The 20,702-nt window shown below is 40.4% G+C and overlaps 1 protein-coding gene across 2 annotated transcripts in view; it reads right to left on the bottom strand.

Annotated features, from left to right (window-relative positions):
- Window positions 1–20,702, bottom strand: part of PCNX2 (pecanex 2) — a 165,017-nt gene that overhangs the window by 115,257 nt on the left and 29,058 nt on the right. For both annotated transcript variants that reach the window (XM_087775005.1, XM_087775006.1), the window contains exons 9-12: window positions 11,381–11,516; window positions 8,062–8,204; window positions 6,580–6,733; window positions 6,452–6,484 (exon numbers count right to left, since the gene is read on the bottom strand). In XM_087775005.1, coding sequence (XP_087631131.1) covers window positions 6,452–6,484; window positions 6,580–6,733; window positions 8,062–8,204; window positions 11,381–11,516 — 466 coding nt within the window. The remainder of the gene's footprint in view (window positions 1–6,451; window positions 6,485–6,579; window positions 6,734–8,061; window positions 8,205–11,380; window positions 11,517–20,702) is intronic.

The raw sequence follows: 20,702 nt of genomic DNA, 5'->3' as shown, positions 1-20,702 counted from the left end.
AGCGCCAGGCACAAGTATAAATTGGGAGAGGAGTGGCTGGAGAACAGCCCTGCAGGAAGGGATCTGGGGGTGCTGGTCGACAGCAGGCTCAACAGGAGTCAGCAGCGCGCCCTGGCAGCCAAGAGGGCAAACCGCATCCTGGGGTGCATCAAACACAGCAAAACCAGCCGGTCAGGAGAGGTGATGGTCCCGCTGTATTCAGCGTTGGTGCGGCCTCACCTGGAGTAAGTCCTGTGTGCAGGTCTGGGCCCCACAAGTTAAGAGGGATGTGAAGGTCCTGGAATGCATCCCGAGGAGGGCAACAAAGCTGGTGAAAGTGTTGGAAGGCCTGGCCTGTGAGGAGCGGCTGAGGACTCTGGGCTTGTCCAGTTTGGAGAGGAGGAGGCTGAGGGGCCACCTCATTGCTCTCTACGGCTTCCTGAGGAGGGGAGGTGGAGAGGGAGGTGCTGAGCTCTTCTCCCTGGTACCCAGTGATGGGATGCATGGGAACTGTTCAAAGCTGCACCAGGGGTGACTTAGACTGCACATGAGGAAGCATTTCTTTACTGAGGTGGTCAAACACTGCCACAGGCTTCCTGGAGAGGTGGTCAATACCCCAAGCCTGTCAGTGTTTAAGAGGTTTTTGGACAATGCCCTTAATGACACACTAACTTTTGGTCAGACCGGAATTGGTCAGGCAGTTGGACTAGATGATCATTGTACATCTCTTCCAACTGAAATAGTCTGTTCTATTCTAAATAAATCACTCGTGCCATGCTAACAACGATAACCCTAGTTAGGATTGAGAAAGCAGCTTTCAAAGGCTGTCTGAACAGCCTGCAAAACGTGAGCAAATACTACCTTCCCTATTTTTCAGGTGGCAGTGGGGAATAAGACAGAATCCTGAACAGGGAATCTTGCCTACTATCGGATCAACAGGAGCAAAGCAATGCAGTAGTGATGCTCTTGGAAGGACACTGCTTGCACAGCTGTTGCACCGCTTGGGATGCTCTCGAGCTGAATGAGCTTCCCAGAGCACAACAGAGACTCCAGTCCCCACACCTGGGGAACAGGCAACACAAGAAAGAGGAACTGCTGCAAGTGTTAGTGCTGTATTTCACTGTCGTTTACATCCTTTGTGTGAGGGGGATTGGTTTGAGGCCAACAGTGGACACCTTCTAGGAGTGAGAGGATCACTGGGACAGTGCATCACCTCCTGAAAGCCATAGCCGGGGAGGGACATTACATTTCCTCTTTTCAAGGTTTTAGAAAAAGAACAAACAAAACAAAACAAAAAAGGAGTGAAGGCCTCTTGTGCCTGCCACTGACAGGCCAAGCTAGGCAGCCCTTCACCAAAATGGGCATGTGGCAGTGCTACTTATCAATAACATTTTAGATATTCAGGGCTCATTTTGTTCTACTAGACAATCTCATCAAATTTTGACACACAAAACTGATTTCATCTTGGTGAAACTACTCCACTTTGCATTCTCCTTCAGAAGAATTTAAATAATGAAGCAGGATTCCCTTTATATTTTACATCGCATTTGTTGAACAATCATTTTTTTAATCCACTGATAAAAATTTGAGTGAAAACTCTTCCTTTCCTTAAGTCTGCCAAAAAATGTCACTGAGTTTTTCAGGTCCATGTTTCTCATTAATATGTTTCAGAAACATATTCCCATCCTACAAACACAGCACTGGTGCATTTCGTATTTTGATAAAAATATTAAGATTTTCAACAAAGCTAGAATAATTTCACAAAAACTTCCATTTAGTAAAATAGCACTTTTGACTGCAAAGCATTTTGATGGGGACATTTCAGAAAGATCTAATGATTTTTTTGTTTGTGGGTACACACATGTAAGAGGAAAAAGACAGAAGGCTTTTATATAAAAAGAAAAGTGCGTGTGCTCAGTTCTACAGAAAAGCTTACAGGGACAAATTAAAAATACTTTTTAAGTGTCTTATGGGATTTATGAAACTGCCTATGGTAGCTACCCAACTGAGTCAGCTATCTGCTTTGGCAGGTAATGGGACCGAGACAATGAAGTTATGCAAGCAATTCTGTAAATCTTATTAAGAGCATGACTGCAATCTTTCAAAGCTCAAATGCCTTTGTAAACCTGAGCTAGATCCTGAGCTATACAGGTGTCTTATGAGGGACTTACAGACAAGCTCTCATGATCCTTCTATATAGCCATTTACTACAGACACGGCCTTTATTGCCCCATCTGCTGCTGCCTCTAGTCAATATCAAGAAACTCTGCAGTCAAAGCCACTTGTCTAAAACCTTGAAATGCACAGAACAAGGATCTCTGGGATCTCTGAATTTAATACCCTGCAGTCACTGGCACCTCCCTTATATTGCCTGACCAACCTAGTGGCCTTCTATGATGGAGTGACTACATCAGTGGACGAGGGAAGAGCTACGGATGTCATCCCTCTGGACTTCTGTAAAGGCCTTTGACACAACCCCCCACAACATCCTCGTCTCTAAATTGGAAGGATATGGATTTGATGGGTGGACTGTTCAGTGGATAAGGAATTGGCTGGATGGTCGCATCCAGAGGGTAGCTGTCAATGGCTCAACGTCCAGATGGAGAACAGTGGCGAGTGGTGTCCCTCAGGGGTCCGTACTGGGGCCTGTGCTGTTCAATATCTTCATCAATGACACAGACAGCGGGATCGAGTGCACCCTCAGCAAGTCTGCAGATGACACCAAGCTGAGTGGTGCAGTTGACACGCCTGAGGGACAGGATGCCATCCAGAGGGACCTGGACAGGCTGGAGAGGTGGGCCTGTGTGAACTTCATGAGGTTCAACAAGGACAAGTGTAGGGTCCTACACTTGGGTTGGGGCAATCCCCAGTATCAGTACAGGCTGGGGGATGCAGGGATTGAGAGCAGCCCTGCGGAGAAGGACTTGGGGGTACTGGTGGATGAAAAGCTGGACATGAGCCAGCAATGTGCTCTCACAGCCCAGAAAGCCAACCATATCCTGGGCTGCACCAAAAGAAGCGTGGCCAGCAGGTCGAGGGAGGTGATTCTGCCCCTCTACTCTGCTCTGGTGAGACCCCACCTGCAGTACTGCCTCCAGCTCTGGGGTCCTCAGCACAGGAAAGACATGGACCTGTTGGAGGGAGTTCAGAGGAGGGCCACAAAAATGATCAGAGAGGTGGAACACCTCTCCTATGGAGAAGGGCTGAGAGAGCTGGGGTTGTTCAGCCTGGAGAAGAGAAGGCTGTAGGGAGACCTTATTGCGCCCTTTCTATACTTAAAGGGGGCTTATAAGAAAGATGGGGACAGACTTTTTAGCAGGGCCAATAGCGATAGGACAAGAGGCAATGGTTTTAAACTAAAAGAGGGTAGATTCAGACTGGATAAGGAAGAAATTTTTTACGAGGGTAGTGGAGCACTGGAATGGGTTACCCAGAGAGGCGGTAGATGCCCCATCCTTGAGAACGTTCAAGCACAGGCTGGATGGGGCTCTGAGCAACCTGCTGTAGTTGTAGATGTCCCTACCAATTGCAGGGAGGATGGACTAGATGACCTTTAAAGGCCCCTTCCATCCCAAAGCATTCTACGATTCTATGATTCTATATTCTGCTGTTAATAAACTGATACAAGTCACACTTTGGGATGGACTTTATTTTCGTCTCCCCACCGCTCCAGTGAGGAGGCTGTTGCCAAATTTCACCATCCCAGAACCACATACCCCTGTGTAAACAGCAACTAAAGGCCACCAGCTGCCAACAGACCAGAACCAGAAAGGCTAAACCACAAGGTGACAGGAAAATTAGGCTCTCATCTTGTAGCAGGCAACAGTACTAAACCTGCAGCTACGATAAACGCCAGTAGCCAGCATTAGCTGTAGAACCTGGGAAGTTCCAACTTAAAACACCAAAGCTGATCAAAACAGAACTATTATCACAATTCAATAAAATGAGTATAAATGACTAAAATTCAAAACATGAGCTGAGTTACATCGGTTCTCTATATACTGAAACTCATCCCTTACCACAATGACAGTATACAGACAATACATAGTGTTCAACTCAGAGACCCTAGCCATCACAGCACGGTATGGGGCAAGAAATAATCTTATCTCCAATAAAATTGTACCAGACTACCAGACTTTACAGGGTTTAGTCAGCAAGTTCCTCCTCAACACCAGGAAGTGAATACGCAGGCACTCGGAAGGATTTCAGAACAAAAGATTTATGCATCCCTAGGCACTGTGTTTTCTGAATTCACTGGATGGTATTGTAAAGCAGAGTCTTTCAAAATGGTATAGGTTAGAGATGACAAAGTCTCATCAAACAGTAACAAAGTCTGCATGTGAGAGATAGGGAAGAAGTCTGGAACCTCCTTGGCAGGCATGGATAACATAAGGCATTAGCAGCTACTCATGGATCCAAGAACAGAAATCAATTCAGTGTGCAAATCTGTGGCTTGAGATGGTTTGTTTCACACTGAAAAATCTCATCTGCATTTTCATTCATGGACATGCTACTGATCATTCTTTAATCCCTCTTCTGTTCTGCATCCTTACATTAACATCAAGAGATGTTATTCTCTTTAATTTTAATGTAGTCACATGAATTATGAAACAGTACATGGAGTATCTTTTCTTGCCTTCTTGTCTTATTTTTCGTGGTGCTTCCTAGCTCAAGCAAGTCTTTACAAATACCTATTGTGTTAAAAAGATATAATGTAGAAATAGCTAATCTTCTAGTTTAACTTTATCTATAATGCCTCCCACCTTTAAAACCCTCTGTGAAAAAACTCTCTAAATTCTACTTCCATTGGAGTTCGTATGGTGCACCAGAAAGTTTGCAAGAAAATGTCCCTGATAAACAAAGTTTAAGAAAGCATATGGAAGATGGGAATAGGCCTGTTGCTACTTTGCTACACTACTGCATGACACACAGAATACCACACGGTGAGTAATACCTGTAACAGTATTGTGGGAGTCTGAAACGCAAACCTGGATTCTGCACAAAAAATGTTCTGTTTAAACTCCATTAGCTACTTTGTCTTTAATACTCTAAAAAAATATGGGCTAGATAGGTTTATAATGAAGGTTTGATTATTTGATTAAATTGTTTGCCACACACTGAAACAAATGTACACATTACTAATGTCTGAATAAGTGCAAACTATTTGATTACAGTTCACATTATTATGTCTAGACACATACTAGTTGAACTGACAAATAATGTTATTTTAGTCCCCAAAACCCCAACTTTTTACTGAGGTACAAATATTTCTTTAATGTATTGAAAATATTACCCTACAATGTGTAAGCTGCTGTTTATTAGCCTTCCCTACTTTTTATGCAGACAGGTACTGTCCATGAATTTCCTGTGAAAGCATTATAACCAACAATACCATAAGTTCACGCCAGTTATTATGGGGTGGAAAAGAAACTAAGAATCTTCTGAAATCCATCTCAGTGAAATGTCTAGCATACACTTGTAAATAACCTCAATTTCAAGTTCAGCCTGTATTTCTAGCCTCTAAACTGACAAAAATAATTGCTTCCTGACAAAGGGAAATAAACCAGCAGACCTGCAGTTTTCAACATTCTGTTTTTGAACCCTGAGGGAAAAGAAGGGGTCCTCTAAAACATTCAAAGAGCTAAATAAGAAACATGAGCAACTAAGCAGCCAGTGTAAAAGCAAGCAAGGGACCTTGTGACCACTGAAATGTCTTCCAAGATCCACAAATCAAAAACACTGAGGCACTGTGACAGGTGGAGGGGTCAGGTTGCAGTTGTAGGATGATGCTCCTAAACCACTCCTATAATGAGGACAGACTTGGGTAAGGAACTGTTTCCTTGCAAGGTGGTTGTCACTGTCAGAGTTCAGTTTCTCAGATATACTCAAAGTAGCAACCAAAGATCCTTACAGCCTGCGTTTACCCACAGATTTGGCCATTTCTTCAGGAGACAAGCAGAGAAACTGTGACCATATTATAAAAAAGGGAAAACACCTGTGCCATTTGATGAGCTAATAATACTGTTGAGAAATACATCTGCAATACCAGATTAAAAAAAAAAAAAATCAATCCCCAATCTCAAAAAAAAAAAAAATTTAAAGCCCCAACTGACCAATGACTGAGGTGCTAATCTGGAACTTCTGCTGTTTTCAGTCACTGTTTCTAGAAATAAAAAGCTTGTCTGATGCCACAGGATTGAATTTCAGCAAACTAGTCCAGATGTATTTGTTTTTACTGCAGATTTTAGCTTAAAGAAAAAGCACTTTTCTAACAGCAGTGATCAATTCAAATAGCTTAAAATTAATTAAATGTAGTACAAAGTCTCAAAATCACAGACAACATCTTGCTCATTTTCATAAATCACTGAGAACAGCAAACTACTTATACCTGTGCTTCACTGAACAGTCAACTGTTTCACAGTACACACGTGATTATAAAGGAGAAAGACTTGTTACACTTGTTGAGACTTACATGTATTGGTGAAGCAGGATCAGGCTGAACGCTCTAAGAACAAAACAGAAAAGAAGTTTAATTACAGGATTTTGCCTTCGTAGAAGTTTGAAGAGAATTCAGCAACTGGCTATGAACTTGTGTCCTACCTTTAGGAGAGAATACTGGCAGCTGGCCATCACAAGACAGAACAACAGAACCCAAATGTCTTTACAGAAGCCTTGATTCAGAGTCAGGAATCCAAGAAGTGAAACAAGAACTACTAGAAGGACAGCAAATACATTCTCCTTTATATCTTCTGTCCTATGTGAATAAAAGCGTTAAGAGAAGTTCAAATATTTATATATTCATTAGAGCAATGCAGGTCCATTTGCAGCTGGTATGAACTGTCAAGTGCTGGAGCTACCAGAATTTACAGAATCTGAGGTTTTGCTCCCAAAACTACATTTCCACGTTCGACAGTACTTCACCCCGTGCCAAAAACGTTATCCACTGTGATAACTAAAATGTATAGAAAAAAGGCATATGCACTGAAGTCCAGCAACCTCCAATCTCACTTCCCAAACAGAATTGCACAGTGGAGGTGATCTGAATGTAGGCAAGTGTATGTTTATAAAAACCAAACAAAGCCCCAAACACTTAAATAAGGAAAGGCGGCATTCATTTAATGAAAAATATATATCTGACAACAAAGAATTAGATGAAAGGCCAAATTTGCATCTGATGTTTTAGTCGTTTTATCTGTTCTATTAGAACATGGAAGCTGAGATAAAAAACGATGTTAATATTCAGGCTATAACAAAAGAGTTTATCAGCAGATGCTTTCCATGCAATTGAAACACAGAGATAAGACACCACAGATAAGTAAGCATCTGCTCTGGATGTAAGCTCCCTGACTATATAGCCTGATTTTTGCAGTATGTAAAACTGTCATCTGAAATTTCTGTTGTGGAGCCCATATTAACATATATGGCATAGCACCCACCCAAAGGTAGAGATAGGAAAGCCAGCAGCCATTAGGTATGTAAACTAACATGTTTGAAGCTCCTAGTAGTCCTACAGATTACCATGTGAGGTCTAATAGCAATGGGCACTGCCCAAAGAGTCAATGCCAAATGAAACTGAGGGACTAGAAAAAGGAGAGATGCCAAGACAAGAAGTTCGCTCTAAACAAATAAAACTGAACTGGAACAGAGGGACCAGCTGAAAGATCCCCTCCTGACTATTCACTCTATAATATTTTTATTTTTTTTTTTTTAAGATTGGAGTATTTGGCTTACAATACCCTGGGACGCTTCCACTTCTGTATTTTTGCACAAAACACTGATTTTCTCATCAGAAAGCTCAGAACCATTGGATACAACAGCTGAGAGTCAAATTAAAGACAATTCCACAGGCCTGGTGCTCACATAAATCAAAGTCTCCACTTGAAGATGAACAGTAGTGAGAATCACCAAATCTAACTCTGAAGAAAAACATTTTCTTCTACTTAAAGCAAACAAGCATCTATCTACTCAACTAAGACATTAATTCAATGCTGAATTTTTCCTTGTCTAGTCATCTCCATTGCTCTATATATGTGGAGCCACACCCTGAAACACTACATAGAGTTGCATTTTAAAAAAGCTTACCTGTCCAACAATGCCAACAAGGCAAGCCGATCATACCAGATTTTAATCCATTTGCCAGGGAATATAATAAATCTGTAAAACTGCCTGTTCAGTTTCCGCTGCGCTGAAGAACATGAAGAATCCTCAGGGTCCTGGCTGGGTTGCTTTAAAAACAAACAAACCAGAAATACACAAAACACACTTTCACACTGACATATGGCTGCCAGCAAAACAGGTGTTTAAAAGGCCAAATTTACATGAAGTTCCAGATTTTTTTTTTTTTCTAAAAGGGATAGAGGGAGAATTTATTTTCTTCATTTTAAATTAGAAACAAAGATATCACACCAGCTTAATTATTGCAGATGGACAGAAGCTATATCAATTGTGGAGTTCAACAGTGACGATACGCTTTAAACATAAATATTCACTAAAAAATCGTTATTTTTTGGTCCCAATCCACTTCTTGTCTAAAGTTTCTTTTCGAAGATTTTTCCAGGCTAATTACAGCACAACACAAAACCACACATAATAGGACGAATCCTTGTTTTTAACCAAAAAATCAAGTAGGCTTCAAGGCCTAGAGGTATGACTTATAAACTCTCCTTCCAGAACACAGCTTTGTTTACCCTTCCTGAGACACTTCTAATACCACATCAGGTGTGCATCCTCAAGAGCAGCAAGAGGAGAAAAAAAAAAATTGCAAACAAGCACAAACAGCATAAACATCACTAGTTTAAGAGTCTCTAATCTTACCATCACAATCATAAATCCTTCCTTTTGGTTATTGCTTTTGTCAGATTCTAAGGCCTTTTCTTCTTGCCTGGATTTGAACTACAGCATTTCAGCTCTCCTCCAACTCTACACCTGCACTCCTTCACCAACACTTGTGGGGAGGGAGGCTTATCTACAGACCATCAGCCAAAGTCTGCAAAGCTAGACAAGAGAACAAAAAAACCTCGGCGAAGTAGTGATTTCTTTCCAAAGTACACCAATTATTGATTTGGGGGAGAGCAGAATCATCACTTATTTTTCTTTTAAGAAGAATACATCTGAGACTTCTAATCAGTGTAAAGCCTAGTGTTTTTCAACCTCCTTCTACCCTCCCGCCCCCCCCATTGTTAAAGATAATTAATCAACATTAGATAATATATCTATTATGGAACTCTAGGCAACGTTTACATTAGAATTATTTGTGCTAGTTTAACTTTCCTAGTCAGACAAGGGGATTTCTGTGTGAAATAATTGATCCCCTTCTCAAATCAAAAAACTGTTCAAAAAACATATTTTTTTAAGCAACCTATCCACCTGCACAAACAAATTGTTAAATTTTCTCTCAGGTTATTCGAATACTTTCTAATCTTCACTTTCCAGAAAGCAGAATTTTACACATAATTTACATGTGACAACATATTGCTGCGTGTCAGCTGGGAACCGACTCATTGATATTCTCAGTTTGCTGGCAAAAGGGTGGTAAAACAGGCTAGCTTAAGCTTTGAAGAAAGAAATTCAAGTTTATGCATTTTACCTCATGCCTCCAACTGACTAAAAGTGTACAGCCACACAGTGCCAGGTAGCTCAGCCACTATCAGCACAGGACCGTAACTCACTCATGTTTCTGATCATTCAGACATGCCAGGGGATGCCGGGCTGCTCGGCATTCTTTCATTTATTAAAAATGCCAAGTAATTTAAAAGCTGTGAGACTCATTGAAATCCTTTCACCATGCTGATTTTAAAATAAAAGAGTAGTTTAGGTACTCCAAATTTTAATATTTCTATTACCACTTTAAAAAGTCGCTTAATTATGGAGTTGGGGCATTTTAAAAGAAAAAATATATTTTAAAATATTACAGTTGCTAATACTGGCACAGTATTGTTTCTCTTGGGTCCTATTTCCCAACAGAAAGTAATGTGAAACTCAATCAACTGCAATCATTAACTTCACTCATCTAATCTAGATTGCTCACTATAATTAAAAAAAAAAAAAATAAAAATGGTGGCAAAGAGTCCATTAGAAACATCTGAGGATCTGATTGTTCAGTCCTCAGAACAGCTTAACACGTATTTAACTGAGCGCGTAAGTGAACATTTTGGCTCCTGAGGAACTGTAACGTTTGGATGAAGTCCATTACATGAGGCTTGCAGTACTTGGGCTAGAGTCAGATTTTGGAGCTGCATTTGGGAAACTCTCTGACTAGCCTTGAGCAAGTCACTAAGTCTAATTGTGCCTCCTATCAAAAAAGGGCTTATAAAAATTCACTTCATAAATTTATATGGTGTCGGAGACAGCCTGAAACCCTAGCTTCATTGATATCAATGACAAAACTTTTCCTGACTTACATAGACTCAGAATTTCATGTTTAATAAAAAAAAAAAAAAAAAAATCAGAAATCAGGAAGTTCTCAAATTACTGCCTGGCCTTGTTACAAACTTGCTATGGGATCTTGAGTAATACATCTTACTTCTTAATGGTGTAGTTTTCCCAAAAGAGAAAAAAAAGAAGGCATAATTGTTCTTCAATTTACAGGGAGTTTACAAGATCATAAACATCTGGAAAACAGCCGCGCCTTTAGATGGAAGTCTCTGTCCAAATCTGAAATACACAATTCAGGACAATTTCCTGATTTTTAATTTAAAATAGTTCCTTTATACAAGTTGCTTCTAGCTTGAGGTTCCTGTGCAAAATCTATGAAAGATAATTAACTGGCATTTTAAGGTTATCCATAAATATCAAACCAGAATTTGCCACGGAAGGAAAGAGAAGGTTGAAGTTATTATAAAAGGAATTGTAAAAACAGATTACAGCCTTAAGCCATTGGTCACAGACCCAAAACACTGTAAAGTTCAAGCATGTCCACATATTACCATACAAACTGAACTCTTGAGGGCCTTTTTCTTTTACTAGCTGAATTGAGGAGGTGGCTTTGACATTCCACAAAAGACATCCAGAAGTCTGGTTGCCTGATTTGGAAAAGTGAAACCAGACATGAGGTTTTAGGATAGTAATGAATCTGGAATAAACACTTCCTACTATTAAAATCTGGTGGTGTGTCTAAAATCCTAACAGCTGTGTCTTCTTTCTTTCAAATGAACTAAGACTGAAGATAGAAGATCACCTTTTTAGGTGATGGAGTTTTTAAGTACTCCCCTAGGACCCTACTCAGCATCAGTAGAAAGCAGCTGAATTGCATCCATCAACATAAAATACTACTTCTCCCACATGAGCAATACCAGGCAAAGTAGCATAGAAAAATCAACAAAACTGTCTCAGGAACAAGCCTGCAGCATTTGTTTATAAAGCAGTTTATCAAAATGCTAGAAACTGAGATATTACAATGTACCCGTGGGCTTTCTGAAAGGGTCCTTCGTGCCACCATCAGTAGGAGCTGCTGCTGAAGCGCGCTCGCTGCTTGATCTCCAGAAGATGGCTCTTGGCTCTCTGAAGTGGTAGTACTAGAGGAGCTGAACTGTATTTCCCTGTGCACAGAGGGGAGAAAGGAAAGAGACTGTTTTAAGAAGCAGTATTTTCCTAGCGTTTCTGAAACATTACAGGAGGAAGCCTGTAATTGCATTACTGGTTGGCTCACAGGACATGGAGCCTTCCACCTCCAGACCTGAAATCCAGCCCAGGCCCACAAAGCAGTTAACACCCAAATTTAGATACACGTGGTCTACTACATCCACTGCAGAGAAATAGATATTTCTATATCATAATTTTTCTCATCCTGAGATGAGCACCTACAATGAATCACACTTCAGAAGTGCCTTTTTCTGTCCACTGACAATAATTCAGGTCAAGAGCTGCATATCTACAGAGCAAAACTGCAGGGTAGCTACTGCAGAGATCCTGGATCAGCTTTCAAACAAGGTCACTTAGGTACCAAGCTAGTCTGGCCTCACCTGCACTGAATTTCATGAATTTACCCTACTGAGAATTCAGGCTACAAGAGCTTCCTTCTGCCCTAGAAAGATGACAACAATACACGAGCTAATTCACATAAGGCTGTCTCAGATATCCCCCGTACTGAGCATAAGCTCACCCTGGGAGGGCCTTGAGCAAGTTGCTATTCCCCCCCCCGCCCCATGTTTACTGTTTTGTATTGTAAAAACAGCACTTGTACGGTTTACTTGAGGAAATCTGCACTTACAGCAGCAGTACCTGTTGGGTTGCAGAAATGGTGTGCTACCATAACATGACTGACTGGGTCTCAGCAAGAACTATATTGAAATGAAATAATTGTTACTTAGGTAAAAGATCTATTTTGAATACTTCTTGCTTATTCTCCTCCAAATGGGGTTAATACATCAGGTGCCCCGCTCTGAGCTCATTACCCCCCTGCCTCCAGATGCCTGCCTTGGGCTGTTATTACTTTCATATCTGCATGAGGTGAAAGCACCTCGGTGCTCATGCAAGGTAGTCAATACCTATTGTTCCTATTTTCCATAAAGGAAAGACAAGCAGGAAGAAACTAGAGCAATCTGCCGACAGTCAGCCAAGACGCCTGTGGCAGGGCAAAGAATAAAACTCTCATCTTGCATGCCCTATGCTTGTCCCCAAGCCGCCTTATTAATTTTAGTTAACTCAACCTTCCTCGCGCCTTTGGGTGCCAATTCCCAAAGCCTGTCATGTAACCCTTGTTAAGCTCAACAAAAGAGGCTTTAAAATTGTGCCTGTCCTGCACATAACTGGCTGTTAACTTAAGCTGCAGTGGCTAGCACTGTGCCAGGATAAGCTTCAATGTCTGTATTACTTAGAAGCAGTGTTGAAGAGCCTGAAATACGCACACTCTCTCCTTCTCCCCTCCAGGACCTGCTAGCTCTGCCTGGACCAACAGGAACACCAGCAGCCTGGGGATGTCACCAGAGGAGCCATCCTGCCTCTGGTCTCTGAGCCAGGTAGTTTAGTTTTTTCAAAGCCTTGATTGCTATCAGGCTTGGATCCCAGACCTGATATTCACCATCTGCCACTCCAGCAGAGCTATCAGCTGAGTAGAAATGAGAGCACCCCACATTCCTGACCCTAACAGCTTCCCCTGCACTCCCCACTCCTCCTGCTACAGGCAGAAGCAGGATCTGCTCCACAGAGTCAGGACAGCTGTCATGTTCTCTTTGGACAGTACTAGGAAATGAGGACTTGGTCCTCACAACGCACTTGATGTCCTAGCCACGAGGCAGCCCTCTGTAAGAACACATCTCCTTTGTGGGTCTTGTTTAGCACCTTGTCAGCAGTCAATAACAAAAGAGTACAGAAGGGATGGGAACTGATCCAAGATCCTGGATCTCAACCAAAATATCTAGGCAGCAAGAAAGGGGAGGAAGCCTAGAGGCATGCCTCCCAGGAGGAAGATTCCCACAGATATGGACTACAGAGGACAGCCGTGCCTTTGCGTATTTTGAAGTGCCCTACTCAAGGGCGACCTTGTCCAGCTTGAAGGAAAGCAATGGATTTTTTTTTTGTTGTTTGCTCAGGATGAGCTGTCCTGTTCCTTGTCACTGTGGGTGCAACCCTGGGACTCCCTCTTCACAGCAGGAAAAAGGCAAGCACAGCCCAGGTTATGCAGGAACACTACCCTGGAAATTCCTGCCCAAAAGGTGACCCAACAAAACAGCAGAGGAATGGAACAGTGGCTGCTCATGACTTCCTAAATGAAGAGTTAATCTCCAATAACTTTCTGCATCTTTAGCTGTCTTTCTACAAAAGCCAAGTGGAGTCAAAAGTGTTTCTAGATTGGACCATGTCTTTTATCCCATTTTTACCAAGAATGGAAATGGCAGAAGGACGGATAGATAAGCCAAGATATTCCCCTGGTACTCTGCTCTATCAGTTCTCAGAAATCAAAATTCTTTTACTCATAAGACTTCTTCCAAGAATAAACTTAAGAGATCACATCATCTCCCACCAGACGAAGATAACCGAAAAGCCAAGAGAGCCCATAGTCTGTTTTCTGTTTACAGAAAAAATTCACAGCTCCACCTATCAGCAACCGACAGAAGAGTCCGCAAGCAGCTGGGACACTAACTGTGGGAAAAAGTCGGAAACTTCATAGGCCTGAAAAGGCAATTAGGACAGAGAAGTTGGGAAGGCAGAGCTAGCAAAGCAACAATTCCAAAATCAGAAGCAGTCATCTGGCCTTCATCTGCCTCCTATGCCTTTTATTCATCAGCCTCATCTCTCTCCGTCTTCTTATTCTTTCCTCATCTTCTGTTCCCTTCAGGTCCTGTTTGCTGGTTTTTTCCTCCTTATCCCTATTTTCCACTAAACCTCCTTCTGACATTCACTTGCTATCCCCCCGATGCTGAATTGCTTGCACAGCTACTTGGAAGCCGTATGCCTCATCTGATGACATCGTTATCACACTGACAGCAAATGCCAGTAAGAAATGTGATGGTGGTGTTTGTGTTTTTGTAAGCCTATAAACTAGATTCCATAAATTTATTACCACATATAAATAGGAGCAAACACTCTCTAATCATAAAATCATTATAACAGAGCTGATCACAGCAGAACATGGAATCTTGCTCAACAGAAAATCTCTTCTTTGCAGAATCAAATTAATGTTATCAAGATCTACTACAGTAAACTGCACTGCTAATGTAAGCAAAGGTATAATTGAACTAAATTTTGAATAATAAATTATTTACTAAAAATAACTTTGATAAACATACAACCTGTGCAGATCAAATGCAAAAGCAACACAGCACCCTCTACCGATAACTGGTTGTAAAGGCAAGAATTTTTTTCTGGCTCGTAATTCAGTTTTGGAAGACACTAAGTAAACATAAGCTAGTTGAGCAATCATATAACACCGAGAATGTTTTAGTATAACCATACAGCACTGGAAAATTCTTCCTTCTCCCTCTCTGATTAGTCTGTGACAGTTGCCTTATACCACTGACAATTTGGCCCCAGCCATTCAAATGTAACCCAGCCAAAGTCATCCCCTTTGTTAAGGATTAGCTAGCCTTGAGTGTGAACACCCCTCAAGGTAAGCTCATTACACAGGCATGCCACAAAGAATTCCCCGTTAATAAAGTTGTTTTGCAGGTCTTAGCTGAATCTCATTTTAACCTGCATATAGGAGAAAGGACAAGGAACCTTGTAACCAACGTCACAACAATAAAGAACCTTCCTCTTGGTCCTCGTATGCTTAAAACCAGAAAGATCCCACCAGACTGCTTCAGACAGCTGTCTGGGTCACTACAAAGCTTAACAGTATGTAACAAATATCCACGGCGATAACAAATAATACAGCTGAAAGCTATTTGTAATACTCACTAAAACACCACTCAAGTCAAAGCAGCTGTGGCTGTGACATTTGAAGAAGAGCCAGAGTGAAGCTCAGAGTTGGGCATCTCCCCTTCTGCACATCCAACGAGCAATCACTTCTGAGGTATTGGTCTGAGGCGCATTCAAAGGACTTGCCGAACTGAGACCTGAGCGATCCGGTTGTACAAAAGCCAGCTAGTGCCAACGACGTAGCAGGAACTCCAAATGCCCTTACGTTTGTGCCCTTTCCAAACGGTCCGTTTGTGGTACGAATGTAGCTGTCTGAACTGACATTGAAAGCATTGGATCAACAGCAGCCCCTAGCTCACTGATGGCACCTCGTTACTCAATGTCATTGCTGATGTCTTCCTACCACCATCTCAGCAGCTTTGCTCCTTCTCACCTAAAATGGCCTCCCTGCCATTTCATGTCCCAATCACTTTTACACCTCATCACACAGGCCGCCTGCTCCATCTCTACTCATTGCTCATTAGGTCTCCACTACACAAGTGCCAGCACTAATCTCACCAGAGTACTGCACAATTTGGGACTGAGATTAAATCCACTAGTTGTGGATATTGCTTTTTTTAAGCAGCAGATGATTTACAGTTCCCAATTGTACTACCAAATAACAAGACTTAAACTAAAAAGCAACTTAAAATATATAAGAAAATTGCAATATGCAAAAGTGATAGCCGCATTAAGACTGGATAGTTATGTGACAAACCCGATCATAGCAAACATGGAAAAAACATGAAGAAGAGAAGGCAATCTTCACTTTTTTGGTAAGAAATTAATAGTTTCAAAAAGAATACTATCAATTCAGAATGCATGTTTTAACTTTCCTTAGTGGTTACTTCTGAGGGGATCTCAAGCTAAAGATGAAATCTCTCTTAAATCTTGTTCACATTTTGCTACTCATGCAACAGGATTTGGGAGGATTTTTGACATGTTTTAACTATCAATAATAACATCTTTAATGATGACAAGATAACATACCCAAGTTTACAGAACAGGAAAGCTGGATGTACTGATTTACTGACATAACAGACAGAAAAGGATGTAAGATCACTGTTAAAGTTTTGCAATAGACTACAAAATGAGCAGTGGCACACACTGAGTTCATTACGTCAGATCCTACATATGGACAGAAAGGCCTTGTAAAGCACGTTACCAGTAGCGTCGTGGGCAATAGGAAGGCAGGAAGTTATGAACGCCTTCCTACTCAGGTGTAAGAACGGGATCCACTTGGTACATTCTTACTTCTCAGTATTCGGATTTTTTTTTTATTTTGATAGCAAGCATGTAAATTAATAATTTTTAAGCTTATTACATTTCAGACCAAAGATAAATGTACTAACAACTTTAAAAACAAACAGCATGTACTAGCTAATAAACTAGAGGATGCATTTTGAGAAGATGCAGCTTTACTAGAATTAATGCATTAACAGCACCCACGGTTCCATTATCTCCAGAGCCTTTTAAAACATCCCTTTTAGCAGTCCTTATGAAAGGGTGGGGGGAGGGAAGAGAAGCCAGTCCCAAAAGCTAAAGGGCTACCAAAGCTCCTAGCCCTGAGCAGGATTTTGCTGCCATCATGTGGCAGCATGGCCCCTCTAAGCTCCGCGTCTCATTCTGCTGAAAATATTCACCTCCCTGTGCTCTGTGTTCACAGAGTGAAAGAGGGGCTAAAAAACCCTACAAATACAGCAAAAGATTTTAACTGGCCAAGTTAACACAAGGGTTTCCTCCTGTCCCTAGCAAGCCAGCCAGAAAATGCTACTGAGTTTGGGAAGAGTACTTTTCAGAAAAATCAGTGGCTTCATTATAATTCAAACATTATAATTTTCAGCACGCACAGGCACACACCACGCTCATTTATGTGTCCAAGCAGCACTATGCTCAGGTGACCAGCTCATCTGAAATCACCGAATCCCAAAAGGAACTATATAATATTTGTCGCATCCATTTCAAAATGTGCTCCGCTGCAGAACTGCACAACCTGCCAGGCAGCTTTCAGAAATCTTTAGGAGTCAGCAGCCTATTACTAGAGCAGTGGGTGATATTTGTTATTTGGGTCACCTTGCTGAGAAATATAAAGATGTTTTAGTGATACCATATTTTATCATTCTAAAATGGCATTCTGAAACACTAAAAATAAATTTAAAAAAAAAAAAAAATCTACTTATAAGTCTACCTTCTCCTATGAGGAATAAGGTTCAGAGAATTTTCCAGCAGTGAACATGTTACAGCATTAATGGATTTATACAGGAGACATACAGCACCACTAAGGCATTCAGATAGATACTTTCATATAGTATAATGCACTCAAGCAGCTTATTCAGGGATGTAAATGTAAGTCAAGTAAGTTAATGCATTGATTTGAAGTTCTCTCTTTTGCCCAGGGCCAGAAACACTAGCACTCCACAGCTGTACTAGCAGGTAACTTAAATGACTTTCTTAGTACTTGTTAGTCACTATTTTGCTGTAACTATTTCTTTTTAACCTATTGGCCCTGCTGTTCCAGAAAAAAAGAATATTCTCAAAAAAAAAAAAAAATTAAGCAATTTTTTTTTTTCTTAATGCTGTTCTCCATCTGTGCAGCAAAGCATTTTAGACTCAAACTCTAATATAGCTTCTTAGAAGCCTGGTTTTAGTGTCAGGGCCTCATCTAAAAAAGTGAGGAGTTTAGAGGACCAATAGCTCAGATGGAGCATGCAAAGTGAAATATGAATGCATGAATTGTACTGGTATGGATGAACAATGTGTAATAATAAAATGTACATAAATACAATTATATACATACATAAAATTATATTATTTTAATAATTACATACATAAATTTTAAAAAGATACATGAGCAAGAAAGCAGGAGAAGGCTCAAACTAGAATATTTTTTTTTAAAGGTATACAGCAAGTTAGGTGTAGGTATACAATCAATTTTAAGTGAAAGCCCAAGTGTCACTTAGGCAGGAAGGAGAATCTGCAGATAAGACAGAAAGATGTTGTTTTGGGTTTTTTTTTTTTTTCTCAGGGCTGGGCAATCATTCTTTCTGCTCCAGTTCTCAAATATTTCAGCTGCATGCCATACATCCATTTCTGTGGCCTATCTTACATATTTATTTTAAACTCCAGCTTCTATTACACATACGCAGCATAGTAGCCTCCTGATGCAATTTATGGCTACTGCTGACTGTTGCCAGACACATGAAGTGATAAACTGCAGCAAGAGGTCTAGCACTTAAACTTATATATGCATTTGAATAAATCAAATGCTTTTGCATCACGAAATTGAATGGCTGTCAGTAAAAACTTGGATTGTTCTGAAGAGACACCAACTCTCTCTTTAAAATCAATACATGTGTATAATGATACCATCCTGCATAGAATTGGGAGTTTCAATATGGTTTTCTTCTCAGGAGTTTAACGCAGGAGAGAAGGAAAAGGGCTCAAGAATACAAGCAATATTCTTTATAAATTGCATTTGCTAAAAGCCAGAGTATTTCTTGAAAGAAATACAAATGGCCAAATGCTTCCACAGCTTGTGTGGGCACAACTCCAGTTGGCTTTAGAAGACATAATACTTGATTTGAGAGACAGAATTGTCCTATCCTCAAAAAGTAGCCCTCAGCTTTTTTTCTACTTAAGAAAAAAGCCTCCACAAAAAAAACCCAAACATTTTTCCTTGGAGCTGAACATATCTCTGTTTTTCAGTTAATACAGAGAGCATTCTCAGGTTGGTATGTACATATCCACATTGGGATTTTGTGTGTGGACCACCTTCTGTATTTTTTGAAGTGTAATTAACATACGAGCCTGCACACACACCAAAGAAAACTCTGTGTTTTAAATGGAAAAAATTGCAAGAATGCAGAGAAAAGTGCTCAAACACCCATAAATACTATTGGGTATCTAGCATGACCCTATACTGGCATGCTCTTCAGGGATATTTAATGACCTGTTCTCATCTCAGACCTGAATACCCATGAACATATCAGAGATGGACTGCAATATACCTGAGCAAAACAGCAATGGAAAAATGCAAAACATTTTTTGGAAATAAATCCAGCCCTTCTTGACATTAAATTTGGTCATATTAGCTAGCAAAATGCTATACTGAAATAAAAATCATGGTGATAGATCATCAGTAAAACTTATGGAGGAAAACATCCGAGTTTCACAGTGCTATCATGCTGTCATGTCTGTGAACTGCAGTACCATGGAAGTTTTGGATAGTTTATTTCTGATTGGGAATATTTGCAAAAGTATTTGAAGCAGAAAAGCAGAAACAACAAGCAATTGGTATGCATAATCATTAGAGCATTTCACAGATTATCATGTGAATATAGCCAGTTATTTAACAACTTCATACCTAACAGTATTATATTTTGATATTGGATGTTGTGTTCAAGGTTTCTCCAAACACTATTCCTTTCATTAACAAGAACACACTTGGAATAAATTTTTGGTAGGAGCAAAACTACATAGAAACTATCAAAATAGTAAAGTGTGTTGCATTAGAGCCCTCAAGTTGTAAGCTTACTTTTTCTGTCTTTCGCAACATAAGTGAAGGAAGCAGATACAGGCTATACGTTCAGGCAGTATATTATTTTAGTACTTGAAAACTTGAGAAAAGAAACTGCAATAGTTTACATTAATTGAACAGTTTTTCAGAGATGTGAAACCAGGAACGACAACATGCCTATAGAACATCGTCTTATATTCAAATAACTTAGAAAGACACAGCAGTATTTCATACACATGTTGAGGACAGCTACATTACTGAGAGGTATCAAATACTGACACGTTTTTCTTCAGTATGTATGCACACACACGCTGAAGGTGTTCAACCTTCTAAACAAGAGCTCCAGTATGCAAAGACAGCACATTTAGAAAAGTAGTTAAACATTTAAAAATATATTAGCCTTGTACAACAAGTATGCACAGAATATGTGACTGCTGTTAAATTTATATATTGGCATTGATATATACTTTATGGCCCTATTAGCCGCTGTACTGGGGACAGATCATGCAACTTATGAAAAATCATTAATTCTATTATTATAATTACTGTAATTTTAGGGGCTTATGCTTTCAGTGATATTTATGAGCCACTTTACATGTAACGCCTAGATAACATGATAGCTCACATTTATCTTTTTGACTGCTTATCAAAACTGACTGAATTATTTAATTACAAGAGACATTCAAGGTAATTAAAGAAATTCCTGGGAAATGTCTGCTTTCTGTCACAGAGTGGCAGACAGAAAAGGTGTGTCAGAGCGACACCTCCTTATTTGTAAGACATTTATTAACTCCAGCTTGTTCCTCATGACCCCAGAAAACAGCTATACACCCCTGAATGCTTCAATGTATACGTTCTTTCAGCTCATTTA

The sequence above is a fragment of the Nipponia nippon genome, unplaced genomic scaffold (assembly GCF_047370975.1).
Source record: "Nipponia nippon isolate SJK-2023a ecotype South Korea unplaced genomic scaffold, ASM4737097v1 scaffold_4, whole genome shotgun sequence".
Taxonomy (NCBI): Eukaryota; Metazoa; Chordata; class Aves; order Pelecaniformes; family Threskiornithidae; genus Nipponia; species Nipponia nippon.
Note: the sequence above shows the minus strand (reverse complement) of the source record. Positions and strands in the feature narration are given on the sequence as shown.